Consider the following 18555-nt stretch of genomic DNA (forward strand, 5'->3'; position numbering starts at 1 on the left):
GAGCTGCTGTAACTTGTGAATTTCCAGGGTATGGGATAAATAAAGTCTTCTGAAATCCTAGTTGTTAACTCTAATCCTCAAATATTAGCGAATTTTACTTTTAAAAACAACATAAGGATGTAACTGCATACGTCGGGCTACATATGGATTGTTAATCAATGCAGTTATTGACTGGTACTACTAATAATAAATAGTAGTCCTGTCTCTCAGTATTATGTAATCAAATGGCCCGCCATTAACTTCCGGGAACTAGCTGAAGTCTGCATGAGTCACGTGACGCTCAAGCGTTTTCGACTTCCGCTATCGCGACTCGCGAGACAGTTCAACAGCTGTGCCATCAGCGGATTTTATGACGAACAAGCTAACATATCTGTCTAAAAACAGTTATTTTTTTTACTTCTTTTCAGCAGTATGTAACCCAAGACTCTCGATACGGGTGTAGTTTGTGCTCCACGGTAAGTTATTTGTTTATTTACCTGTCATTAGCTTGTTAGCCGGGAAAAGTTAACAGTAAACCGGTGAACTTCTCTAACGTTGGGGGCATTAGCAAGAGGCTTTAATAGCTAAGTTAGCTGAAGTAGCCACAGTGAGTGATGTTTCAGTGTCCCGTGGCAGTAATGTTTCTCTGCCTCCGAGTCCAAGCTATCAAATAAAGCACACGACATCAGTTTATCTCCCAGTGGGTAATTAAACTAACGGTAGTTGGGGGGAAAGAAGTTATGATTTAACGTCAGAAATAATGCTACGTGTAACGTTATTGCCAAAAGATACAAACCTAAATATGTCATTTGTTTACAGCCCTCCCTCCTCGAGCTCTATCGTTATCTTGTGTCAAGCCAGACCAGAGAGGAAAATGAATATGTGACCACCAGCTCAAACAGAGAGGAGTAAGCAAGACAGAGGCTTCCTATCACTTGTTGCAGCCCAGGAGCAGGAGACCAGGTGGGACAGCCAGCAAGCTAACAAGCTGTGTCATGATGTCGGAGGCACAGGAGACAGGATCTCTTGGTTCAGAGGGAGACACGCCAGAGTCCACAGCAGAACACATGTCCAGCGATACTCAACAGGTCGAAGGTGGAGCATCTTTGTCCTCGCCTGGGGCCTCCACTCATCCTTCTGCCACCACAGCAACAGAGGATGAGGATGAGAGTGAAGATGAGTCAGAAATCCTGGAAGAGAGTCCCTGTGGCCGCTGGCAGAAACGCAAAGAGGAGGTAAGGGCGGCCAGGAGATTGCATTACATTTAAAGGGAAACTAAGCCAATTTTAAAATTAATACATGTTATTCCTATGGCCTAAGACAGTCCACCATTTTTTGTAAATGACACTCTTACAAACTCAAAAACTAGAGTGATAAACCTAAAATTTGTGATGTCATAGGATGTAAAACATGGAACTGCTCCCTAGACAATGAATTGTGACAGATGTTATAGATGACACTGAGAACACCCAGGGGAATGTTCTGAGTACATGCATACATTTTCTGTTTCACAACTAAGAACACTACAGTAAAGCTCATTTTGAGTATAAAGAAGGGAACAAACATCGTGGGTCCACAAAATCAGACTTCAGTTCATTGTCTGTGGTGCAGCTTTTTCAAAACTTGGGAGCTATTTTATAAATCACCTGCCATGTCCATGTTCAGTAATACCATACAGAAGGTATGGCTAGCACAACTCTTTCTTGACCATGTCAGCTGAAACATGGCAGTGAATGTATGCTATTCAAGTTTTTTTTTTTTGTTTATTCATTTCACTATTAAAATATATTATCTCATAAGCTATTTCTGATCATTTCTACTGCAGGTGAATCAGCGTAATGTCCCAGGAATAGATGCTGCGTACTTGGCCATGGACACAGAGGAAGGGGTGGAGGTAGTATGGAATGAAGTCATGATCTCACAGAGGAAGAACTTCAAAGCGCTGCAGGTGAGTCTGAGTGTTACAATGTAGGAATAAAACAGCTGAAGGACTCACAAAGGTGTGGTTGTGATTTCCCCTCCAGGTGTGAAAAAGGGAATAGAACATTGTCTTAGTGTCACAGGTCTTTTTGTGCCTTAGTAGTTCATGCACATATACAGAATCATTTTTTGTTGGATTTTACTTCTTTTACTGTAGTTCACACAGACACGTTATAGTGGTAAAATGATGCAGCTGTTGGTCTGCAATTTGGAAAAACCAGTGTCAAGCAATGGCAGTTAATGTTTTAGAGATCCATCATATACCTTAAATAAAAAATTGTACTGACATACTGTAAGTATCATAAATTTGGGGAGTCAGTGATATATTGTTGTTGGCATTTAAAGGTCCAGTGTGTTGGATTTGTCCATTCTGGGCTACTGTAGAACAACGTGGCAGACACTGTGGGAGAGGACTCATTTTGTATGTAGATATAAATGGCTCATAGGTAATAGAAACACAACGATTTGTACTGTCAGGTGATTATAAACAAATGAAAACATAGTTATATAATATATAATAATATAATATACCATTTCTGCCAATAGATGCTCCAAAATCCTGAGTTTTAATGAGCCTTTACAATATGTACAAGTATCCAGGTATATCAAAGGAAAACTTTCTTACCTTGCGTGTGAAATATTAAAAACAAAATCCCCTCCTGTTGTCATAAAGCAGTTATAGACCATTTGTCAACATGATAATCTGTGTACATTTTACCAGTGTTGCACAATATCTGGCATTGTGCTCTATAGGACTGCACATAATGATTATTTTTATTATTGCTAAATTACCAAAATTTTTCTTGATTAATTGTTTAGTCTATGAAATGTCTTTAAAAAGTTAAAAAAATGCCTCAAAGTGACATCTTCACATAGCTTGTTTTGACTGACCAACAGTTGAAAATCAAATGATAGTTCATTTACTATGTCACAGCCTGGCTCAAAAGATGTGACAAGACAGGGAGACCAAACAAACTGGCTGCCAAGAACAGTGATTTATTCACAAAAACATACACAAGTTAATACAACGTGTGACAGCAGTAAGTCAGTGATAAAAGGCATGTATGGGTGCGTGGCAACCAATATAGGTAGTCAACTGAAAAAAAAAAAAAAAACAGAAGCTGTCCTCAGGCCAGCTGGGGATAGGCAGTGTCCCTGAGACAGAGAGAGACTTACTACCTAAAAAAGGAGGTATTTATAGCAGAGCATGCACCAGGCCCAGAGGGGTATTCCAGGTAGGAGGCTCAACAAACTCCGAGTCTAATCCTGAACTCTAAGTTGACTTACTCTGAGCTGGGAAACTCTGAGTATCTGGTTTCAGAACAGCTGATTTGAATTAGTTCAGTCAACTCTGAGTAGGTACACCTTGAGTTAAGCACGTGCAAAACCACAATAAAAAGCCATTATCAGTGGAGCCCTGAGACCTTGATTCACCATGGCAACCGGAGAGAAAAAGAGATCAACTTATTTTACACCTGTGGAATGGGAGGAGCTCATGAATGCCCACAGCGAATATGAGCATATATTTCGTAAAAAAAGTAACACAGCTTAAGCTGCCAAGGAGAGAGAGGCAGCATGTGAAATTTAGCAAGCAGAATCCTCTTTGATGGGATGTTGGTGGCTTAGTGGATAGAGCAGGCGTTCCTTATGGCTTTTGCCGCAGCGGCCTGGGTTCAACTCCGACCTGTGCTGCATGTCAATCCCTTTGTCTCTCTCCCCCATTCACGCTTAACTGTCCTGTCAGTTTAAGGCAAAATGCCCCCCCAAAAAATATTAAAAAAGAATCCTTGCTAATTTTAGCAGCTATTTTAAGCACATATAGACGGTTGATGACTTACTTGAAATTTGAATCCTTTAAAAACTATCATCATGACTTCAATATTTACTTAGTTATGAAAATAGTTAGTGGTGAATTTTCTTTTGATTGACTAATAGAGTCATGATGATGCACCATGTATATTATCACTTCACTAGTAAGACACCAGTTTGGCATCCCCTGGTCAAATCTATATGAGAACATGAGAGAAAATTATGATTCATTTTATTTTGTTCATATGCATAGTTCTTTCTGATAAATTACTCATCAGTCAGGCACAGAGGATTCAGTGCAAAGTTAAATGTGTTACTAATTAGTAAGGACAAGTAAGTACACAACTATCTCTATCTGTTCAACCAGCTAAATTATCTGTGTCCATAATTCTACTCAGAATGGGTGGGTTTTAAACAGGAAGTGGGTGTGATTTACATCAGAAATGGACAATAATGGAAATGGGTGGGACCTGACCAGAAGTTGTTATTTTAAGACTGAAATTAATGTAGGTTGATCAGAAGTTGCTGTATTTATTATTTGTTAGAAAACAATTTACAGAGCAGCTAAATGAGGATTTTCACTCATCAAGAGTAGGGATATTGACACATTTCAATCAAATGTTACTATAAGTATAAAATAGGTATTTTATTCTTGTTTTATCTGAGTATTTGGCTCAACCTTATTGATTAGTATTGTAACATATTTTTTTGTTTCTCCTGTGTGTTTAGGAGAAAGTGAAGGCAGTATTTGATAACCTCGTCCATTTGGAACATGCAAACATCGTCAAATTCCATAAGTACTGGGCCGACACGAAGGAGAACCGGGCCAGGGTGGGTCTCAGACCTGGCAAAACATTATTTGGTAGACTTGAAATTGGCGACACAAGCTTGTTATTGAATCTTTTGTCTGTCTTTATAAATAAATTATTATTTTTTAAAAATGAAACAGTATTTTTCATCTTTTTTTATTTATATTTGTATGGTCTCTGTTCATGAGGTTTCCCCTGATTGCCTCCTCTCCCTCAGGTGATTTTCATCACTGAATATATGTCATCAGGAAGCTTGAAGCAGTTTCTAAAGAAGACAAAGAAGAATCACAAAACCATGAATGAAAAGGTAATAACTAACTGTATGTAAATTTGCCATAGTAGAGTAATTGTCTATGAAAGACTTGCTGTGCATGACGTACATATCTCGTGAAAGGTGACAGCCCCTTTATCACAGCTGGGATCAGATGGGCGTTCCAAAGCGAGGAGCAGTCATTTTGTTAACACAGTAATTGGCATCTGGCGTTTGGCAAAAGAAAGAAATGAAATAATTTGAAGATATAAGCAGCTAGTAAGTGCTCTGATAAGGTGTATGGTCCTACAGGCTTGGAAGAGATGGTGCACACAGATCCTGTCTGCTCTCAGGTTGGCTTCATCTTTTCAGACATTATGTGATATTCAATATGGTCACTCACAGAAAGATGCATTCACATAGAAAATAGTCCAGTCACTTTCTAATGAGTTTTTGTGGGTGTTTCTTTTTTCTGCACTACAGTTATCTCCACTCATGTGACCCTCCCATTATCCATGGCAACCTCACCTGTGACACCATCTTCATCCAACACAATGGGCTCATCAAGATCGGATCAGGTAAAGAGTTATGCAGGTTTCACAGAGGGTGTGGTAGTGGAGCTGGAGCGCTGCTGATGGAGTCGAATGATACTGAGTTACGGATTTAAAGGCAAAGAAATTCTACTGAATTATTATTATTATTATGCACAAGAGTAACATTTCATTCATTCATTCATTCATCTTCTAACCGCTTCATCCTCTTGAGGATCGCGGGGGGGCTGGAGCCTATCCCAGCTGACATCGGGCGAGAGGCAGGGTACACCCTGGACAGGTCGCCAGACTAATACAGGGCTGACACATAGAGACAGACAACCATTCACGCTCACTTGCTGTGAGGCGAGAGTGCTAACCACCACACCACCGTGCCGCCCAGAGTAACATTTTCGTCTGATAATTTAACTAAACAATGAAGCATTTTCATACGACAAAAAAAGGTGACAGTATCTCTTTTCTCGTTTATGGAAATAACCCCTGCACATCGTATGAGATGTGAACAAGGGTGGTGTGTAGGTTTAGTTGTGTGTACACATACTGCAATGACTCAACACCAGCCACAAAAGCTTCTCTGTAGGTTGTGTCACCTCTTGTACCTCATATGTGCTGAAAAGCAGCCTCCAAACTCTTAACGTCCTGTACTATAGTTTACACTGCTTGTTCCCAACCTGGGGGTACCGACCCCCATTAGGGGTCTTACTGTTCTCCATCCTACTTCCATGTATCCTCCATATTCTCTCCTTATCTGCAGTTGCCCCAGACACCATTAACAACAACGTGAAGACGTGTCATGAGGAACAGAAGAATTTGCACTTCTGTGCCCCAGAATATGGAGGTAGACATGACTGAAATTTCACTTCATAGTTTGATAAACATTTAGGTAATGCTATATCTGTTCACTTTTTTCTCCTTATTCCCTCCTTTTATTGTAGCTGTTGATGATGTCACCACACGTGTAGACATCTACTCGTTTGGCATGTGTGCCTTAGAGGTGAGATGGTACCCACGATACATGATAGAATGGCCTGAGTCCATTGTTAAAGCAATATGTTAACGTGTTGGTGTGTTGTAGATGGCGCTCTTGGAAATCCAGGGCAATGGAGAGTCCTCTTTCATTTCTCAGGAGGCCATCGACAATGCCATACAGTTACTGGAAGACCCACTGCAGAGGGTGAGATGAATATCGTGAAAGTTCATATCAGATTTTTGTGTGGATGTGTGTGTGCTTTTGTGTGTGTGTATTAATGTGTCTTATTTAAAAGTCCCACACAACATTTTTCTTGAGTGTGTGACCCAGATTTTGTTTTTGTAGGAGTTAATCAAGAAGTGCCTGGAGTGTGATCCCAGTACACGGCCTACAGCCAGAGAGCTGCTGTTTAACCAAGCTCTGTTTGAAGTACCGCTGTTAAAACTGCTGGCTGCACATTGTATTGTCAGCCACCACCGTGAGTCTTTAACACACACAAACAAAAGACACAGCATTTAGTTGTTTTGATATGCTTTAATCAGAATGAAATGGTTTAGTAGAAGAATGAGTGACTTGAGCTGGAGTTAAAACTCTTGAGCTTGCTCAGCAGGAGTAGGTGCTACTCAAAGCTAAAGCTAAAGCTACTAAAGCTCCACTAATCACAACTTTCTGTTTCAACCATGGATCAGATCCTTAAGTGTAATGCAGAAGGGGTCATAGTGCCCTCACAGCCACAGGCAGTATGTAGACAAAGGTGACTTAACTCGGGAAGAAAGTGAAACAATCTCCAAGCTTACAGGGACAGTTCACCCCAAAATCAGAAATACATATTTTCATCTTACCTGTAGTGCTAGTTATAGATCTGGGTTGTTTTTGGTGTGAGTTGCAGAATGTTGGTAGATATCGGACATAGAAATGTCTGTCTTTTCTCTAATAAAATGGTTTAATGGCTTTGAAATTATGCAGATATGATTCCTGAAAATGCCCTGGAGGAGATTACTAAGAACTTGGATCCCAACCTGGTCATCGCTGAGAAGAAAGAAGATGTTCAGCTCAAGTAAGGGCCACATGCTGGTTTTCTTATTGTGTCAGCTACGTCCTGCACAGATAATTACACTAGTCATTCAGATAGAGGTATTTGTTTTAATAGCAGCAACAGCATTGGTGTTATTTTCTCCTTCTGAATTTACTCAAGAAGATATGTTTATCAGTGTAATGCAGAGGAGGGTGTAAGGCACTCATGAGCAAGTCACAAGCAAGACTCAAGTCTTAGCTTTCAAGTCTTAAGCAAGTCTCAAGTTACCATGGTGAGAATCAAGCAAGTCAAGTGGAGTCTAAGCTTTAAGTCAAGCAAGACATGTCAAGTCAGTACTCAGGTCAGCAGCTGACAAGTCAAGTCATATGAAATTCTGATGATCTGGTCAAACAATAAGCCAGTAATTTAGCTAAAAAGACACATTCACCTTTCTTTTTGTGATCTGTAGTGATGGATGAAGTTGGATGTTGATGTGGTTGTGTCACCAATTATTTAAGCTGCACACCTTGCGCATGGCTGTTCTCTTTTTACTACTGTCATCAACGACATAATCCTTGAATCCAAATTATATTATTTTGGACTATCCCCCTCCATGGCCTTTAGGCCTTTGTTGGTCTGCCACATCCTTGTTAGGTTGCCAGGCTTACGCGCATTGCACTAGAAATCATCCAGTTATGTTTGAAAAACAAAAAGTAACTTCTGAATATCTAGAAAAATGCAAATATTTAATTGAAAAAAGTCACGTCCTTTCAAGTCTTCTGTCTCAAGTTGAAATCATGAAAACCAAGTCAAAGTCAAGTCGAGTCTTTTATCAATTTTAGTCTAGCAAGTCTCAAGCCCTCGAATTTGTTGCTATGTGTCCAACATACTGTCTTTCATTACTCGTATATGTAAATCCTTAATGATTTTTTTTGAGTTTGTAGGAAACATTATCTTATTTTAAATTTCTGTGGTGATAAGACCTCAAAGTGAAGTATCTAATTATATTTCTTTTTTCTGTAGGCTTTCACAGTTTCCTGCCTTGGAGCTTGATAAATTCCTGGAGGATGTGAGGTAAGAAGCAAAGCAGGGAGCAGCCAGAGAGTTTATGCCAATACTTTAATTCACATCCAGGTTTCCCTCACTTGCATCGTTCCCTTGTGTCCTAGTCCCTCCCACCAGGGATGCATGGAGAGATGCAAGGAAACCATGCGAGGAGAGAGGAAACAAGGGAATGGGTTTTTAGAGAAATGATACAGCCTTTTCTTTATAGTCCAACTGAGGAGACATCCATTTCTGATGATGGCAGCAGGTGATCACAGCTGGATTAGCTGTCAGTCAGTTTCAGCAGTTATAGAGCTCTGTGTCTGCACAGGCATACCAGTGAAAGCACACAGTTATCACTGCCAGAGCAGCATTGTTTTCTCTCTGTTTAACAAACATCAGCACATAAATAACAACCTACTTTCTGTATTTATACTCTGTTCTGCTCAGAGGCACAGGAACTATTTATACTGGCAGAATGCTTTTATATTATTTATTCATTATTGCATCTGTATTTATTGATATTCATTATTTAGTGACCTAGAATGTGTCTTTTAAACACTGTAAGTTGTTTATTAGGCTAAATGTTTACAGAAAATTTGCTAACTTTTTATCAAACCTCTCATGTGACTGAGTGGAAATGATAACTGATGTAAAAAGTGTTTTTTGCTGACAGACACACTCTGACTTTATTTGTATCCATAATTAAGTTAAATTACATAACACATCATGAAAAGAAAAATCTTACAAATTCAGAAAGTTGTTTGTGCTCTTATTGTTGTTCAGATTTTTAACTAGGCTAGATGGTAAATCAGAACACAAACAAAATCCAAAACTTCCAAATAATACACTTGAGTTTAATCTTTTATCTTTCTTCACCTCGGTATAAAACTCAAGAGATGTTGTGATGTATCAGATCAGTGAGATCAGCTGCAGCATCCAGTCAGTAACTGATATCCAGTAAGGGGGCCTGACGGCTCTTAAATGACTTCTATGATGGCTGCTCTTGTGTTCTGTTTCCTTAAGCCACACAGATAAAACACTGGCCACAGGGGGGCAGCATAGGACCATCTGACAATTGTGGTGCCTCTTTCGTTGGCTTTTGTGATATGATATAATCTAAACATTGTGTATTTCTCTTCTGAAACATTAATTCTTCGACAGGTTTTGTGGTTTAACTAAATGTACCACATTAAAAAGACATTTTGCCATATGCTTTTTGGCCACTCTGCTGTGCAGCCAGTCTTTTTGATGCCTGTCTATGATATGAAATCATGGGCAAACAACTGAATTGGCTGCAGATAGACCAGTGTTTTGATGAATCTAAATGACTTCCTAATTTTTTAATAGTATTTGACTAACATGTTACTTTTGTTGTACACATTAGGGTTGTAAAGTTTCTACTTCATGGAAAGACAAACAAAGATTTTTTTTATTAAAACTGTGTTGCATGTTTGGTTTTCTTACACATATACGTTTCCTTCCCTGTATCAGGAACGGTATTTATCCTTTGACTGCGTTCGGGTTGCCCTGTGCTCAGCAGCCTCCACAGGAAACTGTAAAAACTCCCATTGTCATCCCCTTGGTCAAATCCCCGACCCCCGAACCTGCAGAGCTCGAGACACGGCAGGTGTGTACCACAGGTTATACTGCATATAACAAAAGGAATATCAGTCACTGAAGCAAGATGTATACTGTGTATTTGACAGAGTGAAGTGCTGCTCTAAATTCTCAACAAGAGCTGTGAATTTACATTTCCATGCTTTGTCTGCAGGTCATTCAGATGCAGTGTAACGTTGAATCTGTTGAGGAGGGAGCAAAGTATCATGTAAGTCTCTGCAAAAATATATATATGTTGATCATTTATTTATTACCTACTTCATAATGCAATATGAAATTTCCCTCACTGACCAACAGCGTAATCTTATTCTAACCATTTGTTGTTTCCTTTCACATAGAAGTACAAAAAATAATTTTGCCTGTTGTGTTTCTCTCCTTTTAGCTAACATTACTGCTGAAACTGGAGGATAAACTGAATAGACATCTAAGCTGTGACATGTTACCTCGTAAGTCCACCTCTTCTATCGCACACTGACACTTAATCACTTTGTGAGGTTGAAGATACAGTCACTCATTTGGTGAATGTGCACCAACACCCTAACAGTACCACCCAGCTCTCTCAATACTGCTGTGTTGAAACTCAGAGTTCACAGTCAAGTACATCAAAAGTGAGCTGGGAGGGTTGATTTGTGTGAGCTATTGGATGCGAAAACAAAGTAGGGAGAATATTTTTAAATCACAAGGAGCAGCCTTTAGTACTTCCACAGTCAGTGTGCCAGTGACTCCTGCAGTTGGAGGATCATTTGATATTGTTGGAAGGCGTGTCCTGTGAACGTGAGATTAGGGGAAGATAAGAGACCTTTCTGTCAGACGTGTGTGACTGTGTGTCTCCTTTTTTTGTCCCCATACAAGCACTTCAACATGTGTGTAAAATATCATACCAGAAAGCATACAGTAATTTCTTTATGGGATTGGGGAGAAAATGACACATGTTAATGCATGTGTGTTTGTGTGTGTATTTAGGGGTCCAAGTAGCGACATTAGCTGCTGGAGCCCTATTTTTTTTTGTCATCATTCTTATTTCTTTCTTGTTATTTTTCTCTGCTAAAAGTGTTGATGCAGTAAAAATTGTGAGATGAAAATGCACCACAATTTGTAGGTGGGTTGCAAATTCCACCTTCTAGTCGGTCACAAAAATTGACACTCTGTGACCTCAAAGTGGTGCTGTAACAATTAACTTTATGTTTCAGCAAGTCTCTTGGGAATGGCTTGGCTTAGAGTCAAAAGTCCTTCTTAATATTAATCTCTCAATTCATCTGTAAATTTGATCTTACGGTCTTCTGCTCTAGAAACATCAAATTTTACATATATACTCAGAAATCAAAAATAGCAACCAAACCTTTAACCAAACTTGGTGTATGTGCGCGGCTTTGTCCAAGCTTTGCTCAGTCTTGGGATATTCTGCCACTAGGAGGCACCACAAATGCACAAAGTTTATATCTCATAATCATATGGATTCAGTTTGCACAATCTAGGGTCATGTCATAGTAAATGGTCATTTTGTCCATCTGGATAGTTAAGGTTTACTACTTGGGTTTAGGGTTAATGGCAGAGATCCATTTGACTGTGGGTGATGATAAATGATGAAGTTTTGACTGTATGAGTTACAGCATACCTAAGTCCACTGTACTATGAGATTTTACCACACACAGAGTTTTAATAGACGGTACTTCTCCATATGTGTGCACTGAGGCATGTAGGAAAGTGAGAGTGAAATTCCAGAGAGCTTGAAACTCGGATGGCGTCACAATATACAGTACACTATGCAAGACTATTTTAGGCAGCGAGACTAACTGTCGCTTCTGTGTCACGAAAACCTTGCACCTCTATTTTGGACAAATTTATTATTTGTTACTATTAGATTCTGGAATTGTTTTTTAATTGCCATAGTTGCTTTTAAAACCCCAGTAGGCATGAGAGCTTTTTAGAACATTGTCTTGGAAAACAACAATGATCCCCCTTGACAAATTCTGAATGTTTCACTTAACTATTAAATTGATTTCTTTGAAATTGAGGATTTGCATCTGAGTCCCGTGCAGCAATCAAAGTCTGACAGTTGAGAAAAGAACGCAGCACAACAACTGTTGCACTGGTCAGAATAATGTAGGCAGTATGATCCAATGTGCACATGCACTTACAGGTATGGTAGGCATGTATAATGTTGCAGGCGTGTGGGGAATGCCAGGCCTGTGAAAGGCTGCAGCTGACAGCTGTCACCTCCCATGTCAAAATCTGACCATCTCTTCCCAGGCTTTCATCTCCCTGTCTCTCATTCACTCCTTCACTTGACTTTATCTCCTCTGCTCTTTTTCTCTCCCACTGTTTCTCACATCCTATGTCTTCTCCTGCACACTCACACCTTAATACCACTAGTACACATTCTGTAACTTCACATCATAGTCACACCCTGTCCTCTTTGTAAACAGTCCCTCCTGCTGATACCGGGGGATTTTCTTCAAAGCTTTCCTTATCAACACGCCAAAGTCCAAAGTAACAGTGTGCAGGGTCACTAGCTAACTCAGCCACTTAAATTTCACTCCCTCATGTTTAGCTCTCCAACACCCTACTTCAGTTAAACTGTCACAACTGAAACTTATTTTTTCCTCATAATTAAATACTAACTAATATTGTTAGATGAGTTTATGTCAAACCGCGAGACACACAACAGCAGGAAAGCCTCTCACTCGGCTCCAGTATCAGTCGCTTCATCATATAGCTGTAGGCTGCTGGTGTCTTTCTTTTCTCAGTGTCGAAGTTGTTGGATGCTCCATCTCCTTCATTTGTTTGTCTTGTCCACATTCCTGATATAATTGACAAGCAAGGTTATTAAAAATCGGTAGACCATGACGACCCCTCTGCCCAGTGAGCAGAGGGGTCGTCATCGGTAGACCATGACGACCCCTCTGCTCACTGGGCACAAGAATGTCTCAATGTGGGTGGTAGCTAAAATAAAGGTTAAAGAAACGTTTGCATTAGATATCATCCATTAACAAGGAGGATAGTCATGGAGGTGTATCTGTAAGTTTTCAGGATAAAGTAGGCATCCAAAGTTATGAAACATTTTCTATCAGAAATTTAAACTAGTTTATGAATATATTTTCCCAATGTTTTAGTCAAATAAAACCCAGCATATGTTTCCACATATTTTGTGCAGTGTTGTATATATTTTGTTTAGACTCCTGTTGATGCCCTTTGTAGTTTACTTTTAGATCAGTTTTTGGTGCACTCTCTCTCCCCCCGACCTGCTTTATACTTTCCCAAAAGTAGTGACTTCTCATACTTCTTGCATGCTATGTCAACATTCAGAAGAACAGCACAGTTAGAGCTGAAGTTATTTTACATAACAAAAGGTTGTTCAGCTGCATTGCAACATAAACTATTGACGCTGCTGCTGCTGTAGAAATCTTTATCTTTGCCTTGTCTGGGAAAAATTTGTAGATCCTGTGTAACTGTTGAATATTGAGTCTTGAAACAAGTCTTAAATGTCTAGAGTTTAAGATTTAGGGGGATTTATTGGCAGATATGGAATGTAATATATAATAATTATGTTTTCTTTCGTGTATAGTCACCTGAAAGAATTGTTGTGTTTTCGTTAACTTGGAATAAGCTGTTTAAATCTACACAGGAAGCAGATCCTCTTCCACAGAGACTGCCATGTTACACTGTTGCGTTTCTACAGTAGCCCAGAGCAGACAAAAAAAACACGGGCTCTAGATAAAGCCATTTGCTTTTTCAGATTGGCCACCATAGTAAGCAGCCCCTCCATGTCAAAAAAGACAGAAAATGGATTTATTTTTTTTTATTTTTTTTTAACATGAAACTGCACTAATCAGTGTTTTTACTGGTTGAAATCATCAGGTCCGTTCTGCTAAAAATCTCCCGAACAATGAACATGGAAGGAAATCTAATCAGGAGAAGTTGCAATCTGCAATTCTCACTATTAGATGACATTAAATCCCTCTGAATCTTACACACTGTTCCTTTAACCAAAATTTACTACTGATTTTTTTTAGGTTAAACAGTTTTAGAGGAGATGAGCTCATGGGTTAAATTGGGTTTTTGGGACAAATACAGGGCTCATTATAACATTTGTAAAAATCTAAAAATATTAGCCTAGAAAGAAAGTTCACTGTTCTACAACTGAGGGAAGGAGAAGGGGCTTACGACCATCCATTAAATTGTTAAGCCTTTAATAGCAAAGCTAAAGAGGAATATTTAAAAAGCTAACATGTTTTAACAGATCATGCCCTAATGAAGACCATGCTGGTTGAAACATGTTGGCTTTTTCATGCTCCTGCCAGATGAGTCTCAGTTTAGACTTTCTGTCCTTTTTTTATCTGTAAAGAGTCATACTGATAATATATACTTCATCAGGTGTCCACAGGAATATAAAAAATGCACCACCAAACAAATTGGGTTCAGTCTTTAAGGTATTAAGGTGGACTTTGGTTTTAAAAATAGCATCTGGACCATATTTTCTGAATGTGGTATTTATTTACCCTAAACCTGACCCTTTCCAGCTGTAGGTGTGTGTTATAGTGTTTTCATAACTCCAAGAGATAGTGCATGACTCGTAGAGCTGATGATGATGAAGGTGATGCTACATGTCTATGAATTACTCTTATTAACTGTGCTGGTGTGTGTTTCAGATGAGAATGTTCAAGAGTTGGCTGAAGAGTTGGTGCAGCTGGGCTTAATCAGTGAGGTGGGTGTTTTGTGTTAAAGATAGATTTGTGTGTGTGTTAGTGCAAAGCTGCAGGCAAAGGTGTGTGGGTGATATCGTAGGTGAGTGTGCTATTTCTGACCTACCTACCTTCCAACACAAACACACCCTCCCCTCATAGAGCCATATGCACATTTACTGCTGCTACATATGTACTCTTGTGCCCACTCACTCACCTACCCACGCTGATGTTATATAGTCACTTCACCTCCCTGTGGGCGAGAGTATATGTAGGCTTTTGTCTTAATGACTTACTTCTGGATGGATGCTTAAACAGCTTTATGTCTCGTCTGTTGCACTGACTTTCTTCTGTATGTTTGTGTGTTCTAGCTTTAATGATAGGCCATATCTCCAGTATCTAACAGATTAGTGTATGTGTTATTTCTAATGTCCTGGATTGTTGAAAGTGTTTGTGTTCCCTTCACAGGTGGACCAAAACAAAATAGCTGATCTACTAGAGGAATCATTAAGCCAAGCTCTTCACCAGTGACGGTTTCCTCGACTGTTACCGTCTCATTCTCAGTATGCTCGCTCTCAACCCTGTCACGTGTTGTTTTTTTGTTACTTAACATGGTTATTGTAGTTACTGATTTTTTTTAATGTATTTTCTGTTAAGCCTTAGGTGGTAATGTGACCAAAAGAGTGGGTTTTTCCTCTTTGTCAGGGATTAACCTTCTGGAAGGCAACAAAAGCTTTAACATGAAGCCAATTTTAGAGTCCAGGTGACCCCACAGAAGTCAAAACATGCATACAAATGTGTCTCAATAGTCCTGACTAGATTACAGCTTTACCTTTAAACACACTTTTTCCTCAAGCTACAGTTGTGTTGAAGTGTGAGGTGTTAACATGTCAGGAGACGGTCTAAAACATAATCAAGACTGATTCGGACCACACCTGTCGCTACTTCTAAATTTTAACGATTAGATCCACTTCTGCTGACAACCAGCTAAACTAAAGCTTCCCCAGAGATGAAGGGATACATTTCTATCCAAAGAAAGTTTTACAATGTAAGCCAAGTCATTCTTTCTGGATCCTCTTTTATTTGGCTGCCTTTTGTTTAGCTTCATATGAACATTAACATACGAACATCCACGGCTCTGTGACTTACCGATCAGGTTAAATGGACGTAATAGTTTGAAAACTGGATGCGACTCTCTTAGCTGACTGTATAATAGACCTATGATGAATATTTTTATAAGGCCTTTAATACAGAAGACAATGTCTGTGCACCACCGCATATCACTCTTCGGGCAGTGTAAGTACTTTGAGGTACTGTGAACTCAGTGTTACTGAATATTCTTTTATGTGTTTTTATATTTTGCTGGACCGTGTGCTTCATGCTGGGCCTACGCACAAGCCTTAAAGTCCTCTGTTCTCTCTTTTTATCACTTAATTCATTGTTTTACCTTTGCTGCTCGTTGGGTTCACACACGCTACTCTGCCTGTAAAGCTCATCGATATGAGTCTTGTGTACTGAACACTGCTGCCATATGCTGTAGAAAGAGGACCTAGCCTTTTCCTGATTCATCTGTTAGAGCATCGTATGTTTTATTTATGTTACAAACACTGTACGGCATGTATTTATTCCCCTTTTGTTTACTATGACTTCACACACTGACCACGTCGTTGAGAGTCGGGGCCAGTGCGCAACTTCTCTTCTTTCTGTTGCTATTGTTTTCAGGTGGGACTCAGAGGGTTGACATCATGCTTCCCAGAGTGCAGATGCTTTTAAACACAAAACGTTACATCATACATGTCTTGTCTAGACTTGTATTGACATCAAGGAGCCGCCTGTGGTGTTTTTGTGACGTCTTGGCGAAGAACTCTTTGTTGACTTACTGTTACTACTGCGTCTGAAAGTTCATGTAATGACAGACCTTAAAGATATACTGTGCAGGATTGGCTGTTACTGCTTGTAAACATGTTGGCCAGTGAAAGTTAGAGTAGAAACCAACCCCAGATTCACTCTTGGTTGGCGTTTCATCTCGCTGTAATTGTTTGGGGGGGGGGGGGGGGGGGTGTTACCTGCCGCTTGCAGTCTGGCACTTGGTTGCTACCTTTTTATAAAGCCCCAGCCTCACCTGAGGGCGGTGGGGGTGCACGTCATCAAAGTCCCGAGCAAAGAAAATAAGAAGAAAATGAGAAACTACAGACAGATGGCAGAGTCTCTGCAGAAAAATACATCACCACATAATTATAGTGGGTCATAAGTGATGGTTGAAAGGGATTACTTTTGTATGAGTATACCCTTTTTTCCCCTTTTTTTTTTTTTTTTTTTTTTAGGGAAATCCTGCACAGTATATCTTTAAACAGGCAGTAAGACCACAAAAAATATAGCACAAAAAAAAGTTAAAATATTATTAAATACAATAACCATTTTTTCTGGCATTTTATTCAGATTATTCCACTGGGATTATACATATGTTATAATCACAGTACCAGTTTAACTAAAGGCTACTGTATGAGCGTCCACTCATATTTTTAAGTATTTGTAAATGTATTCAGGTTACGATTGTGCTCCAGTGTGCCTTTTTGTTTTCTATTGTTTGCAAGTGTAGACTATCTGAATGCATTGATGCATTGTTTACTTTATTTTCCTCTGTTTGTATGTGTATTTGTGAACTGCTAAAATTGTATATTCCAAAGATGTCAGCTAGGAGAATGTAAGTGCACCGCGTCTTGGATAGAGAAGTGGTAAAAACCAACCAATGTGATCACCAGAGCAGCTTTATACTCTCTGTCTCTCTTTCTTTCTCTCTGTATCTTTTCCATTATTCCACAATTATTGGTGGCGTTGAAATTGGTTATTAGATAATTACACAGGGTGGGCAGCTTTAGCCTGTCGCTTAAGGATGTGAGCTTTTAGTTATGTTTTTATATTCTATTTTGTAAATGACATCAGCATCAGTGTGTGTGTGTCTTCTCCAGGATGTGTATCCTGACCCACTCTTCAAACTATGGTCATTCTTTCAAATAAATGTCTGAAATGCTTCATTTTGTTACTTTAAACAGGTTCCAAAGAATGAGTCACTGCTTTTTTATTTGTTTTTGGGTTTTTTTTTGGCATTTTTATTTTTAAGTGTTTTTCAGGTTTTGTGACTGATACAGTGTTTGTGAGAATGACACAACAAAAATGCTTGTAGAGGTGCAAAGATTATTTGACTAATCGATTAGTGGGTTTTTTATAAAAATGTTTCATGCACACATGGCTGTTTTCAGCCTCTCAAATATGATGTCCCGTTGTTCTCTGTTTTATACCATATTTTACTGACAAACGGTCGAAACAGGACATTTAAGGATGCCATTGAGGACTAAACAAAAATGGGATGTACATTTTTTTTTTTACTATATTCTGCAGTGGTGACCCCAGAAAATTTTCACAGGGATGGCCACAGGGCCACTGAAAATCTTGGGGTGGCACACCAAAATCAAAGCAGTAACTGAATATTAGGAATTTGATCATGCTGTTAAGTATAGGCTTGTTAAATGCCATGTCAATGTGATGAATTAAGAAATCGCATACTACTTTGGTTTCTTATTTTAGAGTTGATATTACTGCTTATCTGCTGTGCATAGACTAATATCGGTACAGTTAACGTTTTGAGCTCTACAACCCTGTGTTAATGTGTTATGCATCTGTATGTACATGTGTTAGGTGACTCATCAACCTTTACTTTAAAAGACAAATACACAGCTTTAATTTGAAGGAGTACATTGACTGTAAGGCACAAAATATTTACTTGGAACAAGCCTTCACATGTTAAGGGGAGACTCATGGGTGCCCATACAACCCAATTTTATTCAG

The 18555-nt window shown here is 39.2% G+C and overlaps 1 protein-coding gene across 1 annotated transcript; it reads left to right on the top strand.

Moving 5' to 3' along the window:
• Window positions 1–305: 305 nt before the first annotated feature.
• Window positions 306–17753, top strand: LOC117256446 (nuclear receptor-binding protein-like). The gene is made up of 18 exons (XM_033625872.2): window positions 306–455; window positions 799–1214; window positions 1805–1927; window positions 4498–4599; window positions 4795–4884; window positions 5140–5180; window positions 5311–5405; window positions 6133–6216; window positions 6314–6372; window positions 6454–6552; window positions 6694–6826; window positions 7315–7405; window positions 8387–8437; window positions 9902–10037; window positions 10182–10235; window positions 10410–10473; window positions 14677–14732; window positions 15178–17753. Exons 2-18 carry the CDS (start codon window positions 975–977, stop codon window positions 15238–15240), a joined length of 1581 nt encoding a protein of 526 aa, XP_033481763.1. The 5' UTR covers window positions 306–455; window positions 799–974; the 3' UTR covers window positions 15241–17753.
• Window positions 17754–18555: the final 802 nt, after the last annotated feature.

Source organism: Epinephelus lanceolatus, chromosome 2 (assembly GCF_041903045.1).
Source record: "Epinephelus lanceolatus isolate andai-2023 chromosome 2, ASM4190304v1, whole genome shotgun sequence".
Taxonomy (NCBI): Eukaryota; Metazoa; Chordata; class Actinopteri; order Perciformes; family Serranidae; genus Epinephelus; species Epinephelus lanceolatus.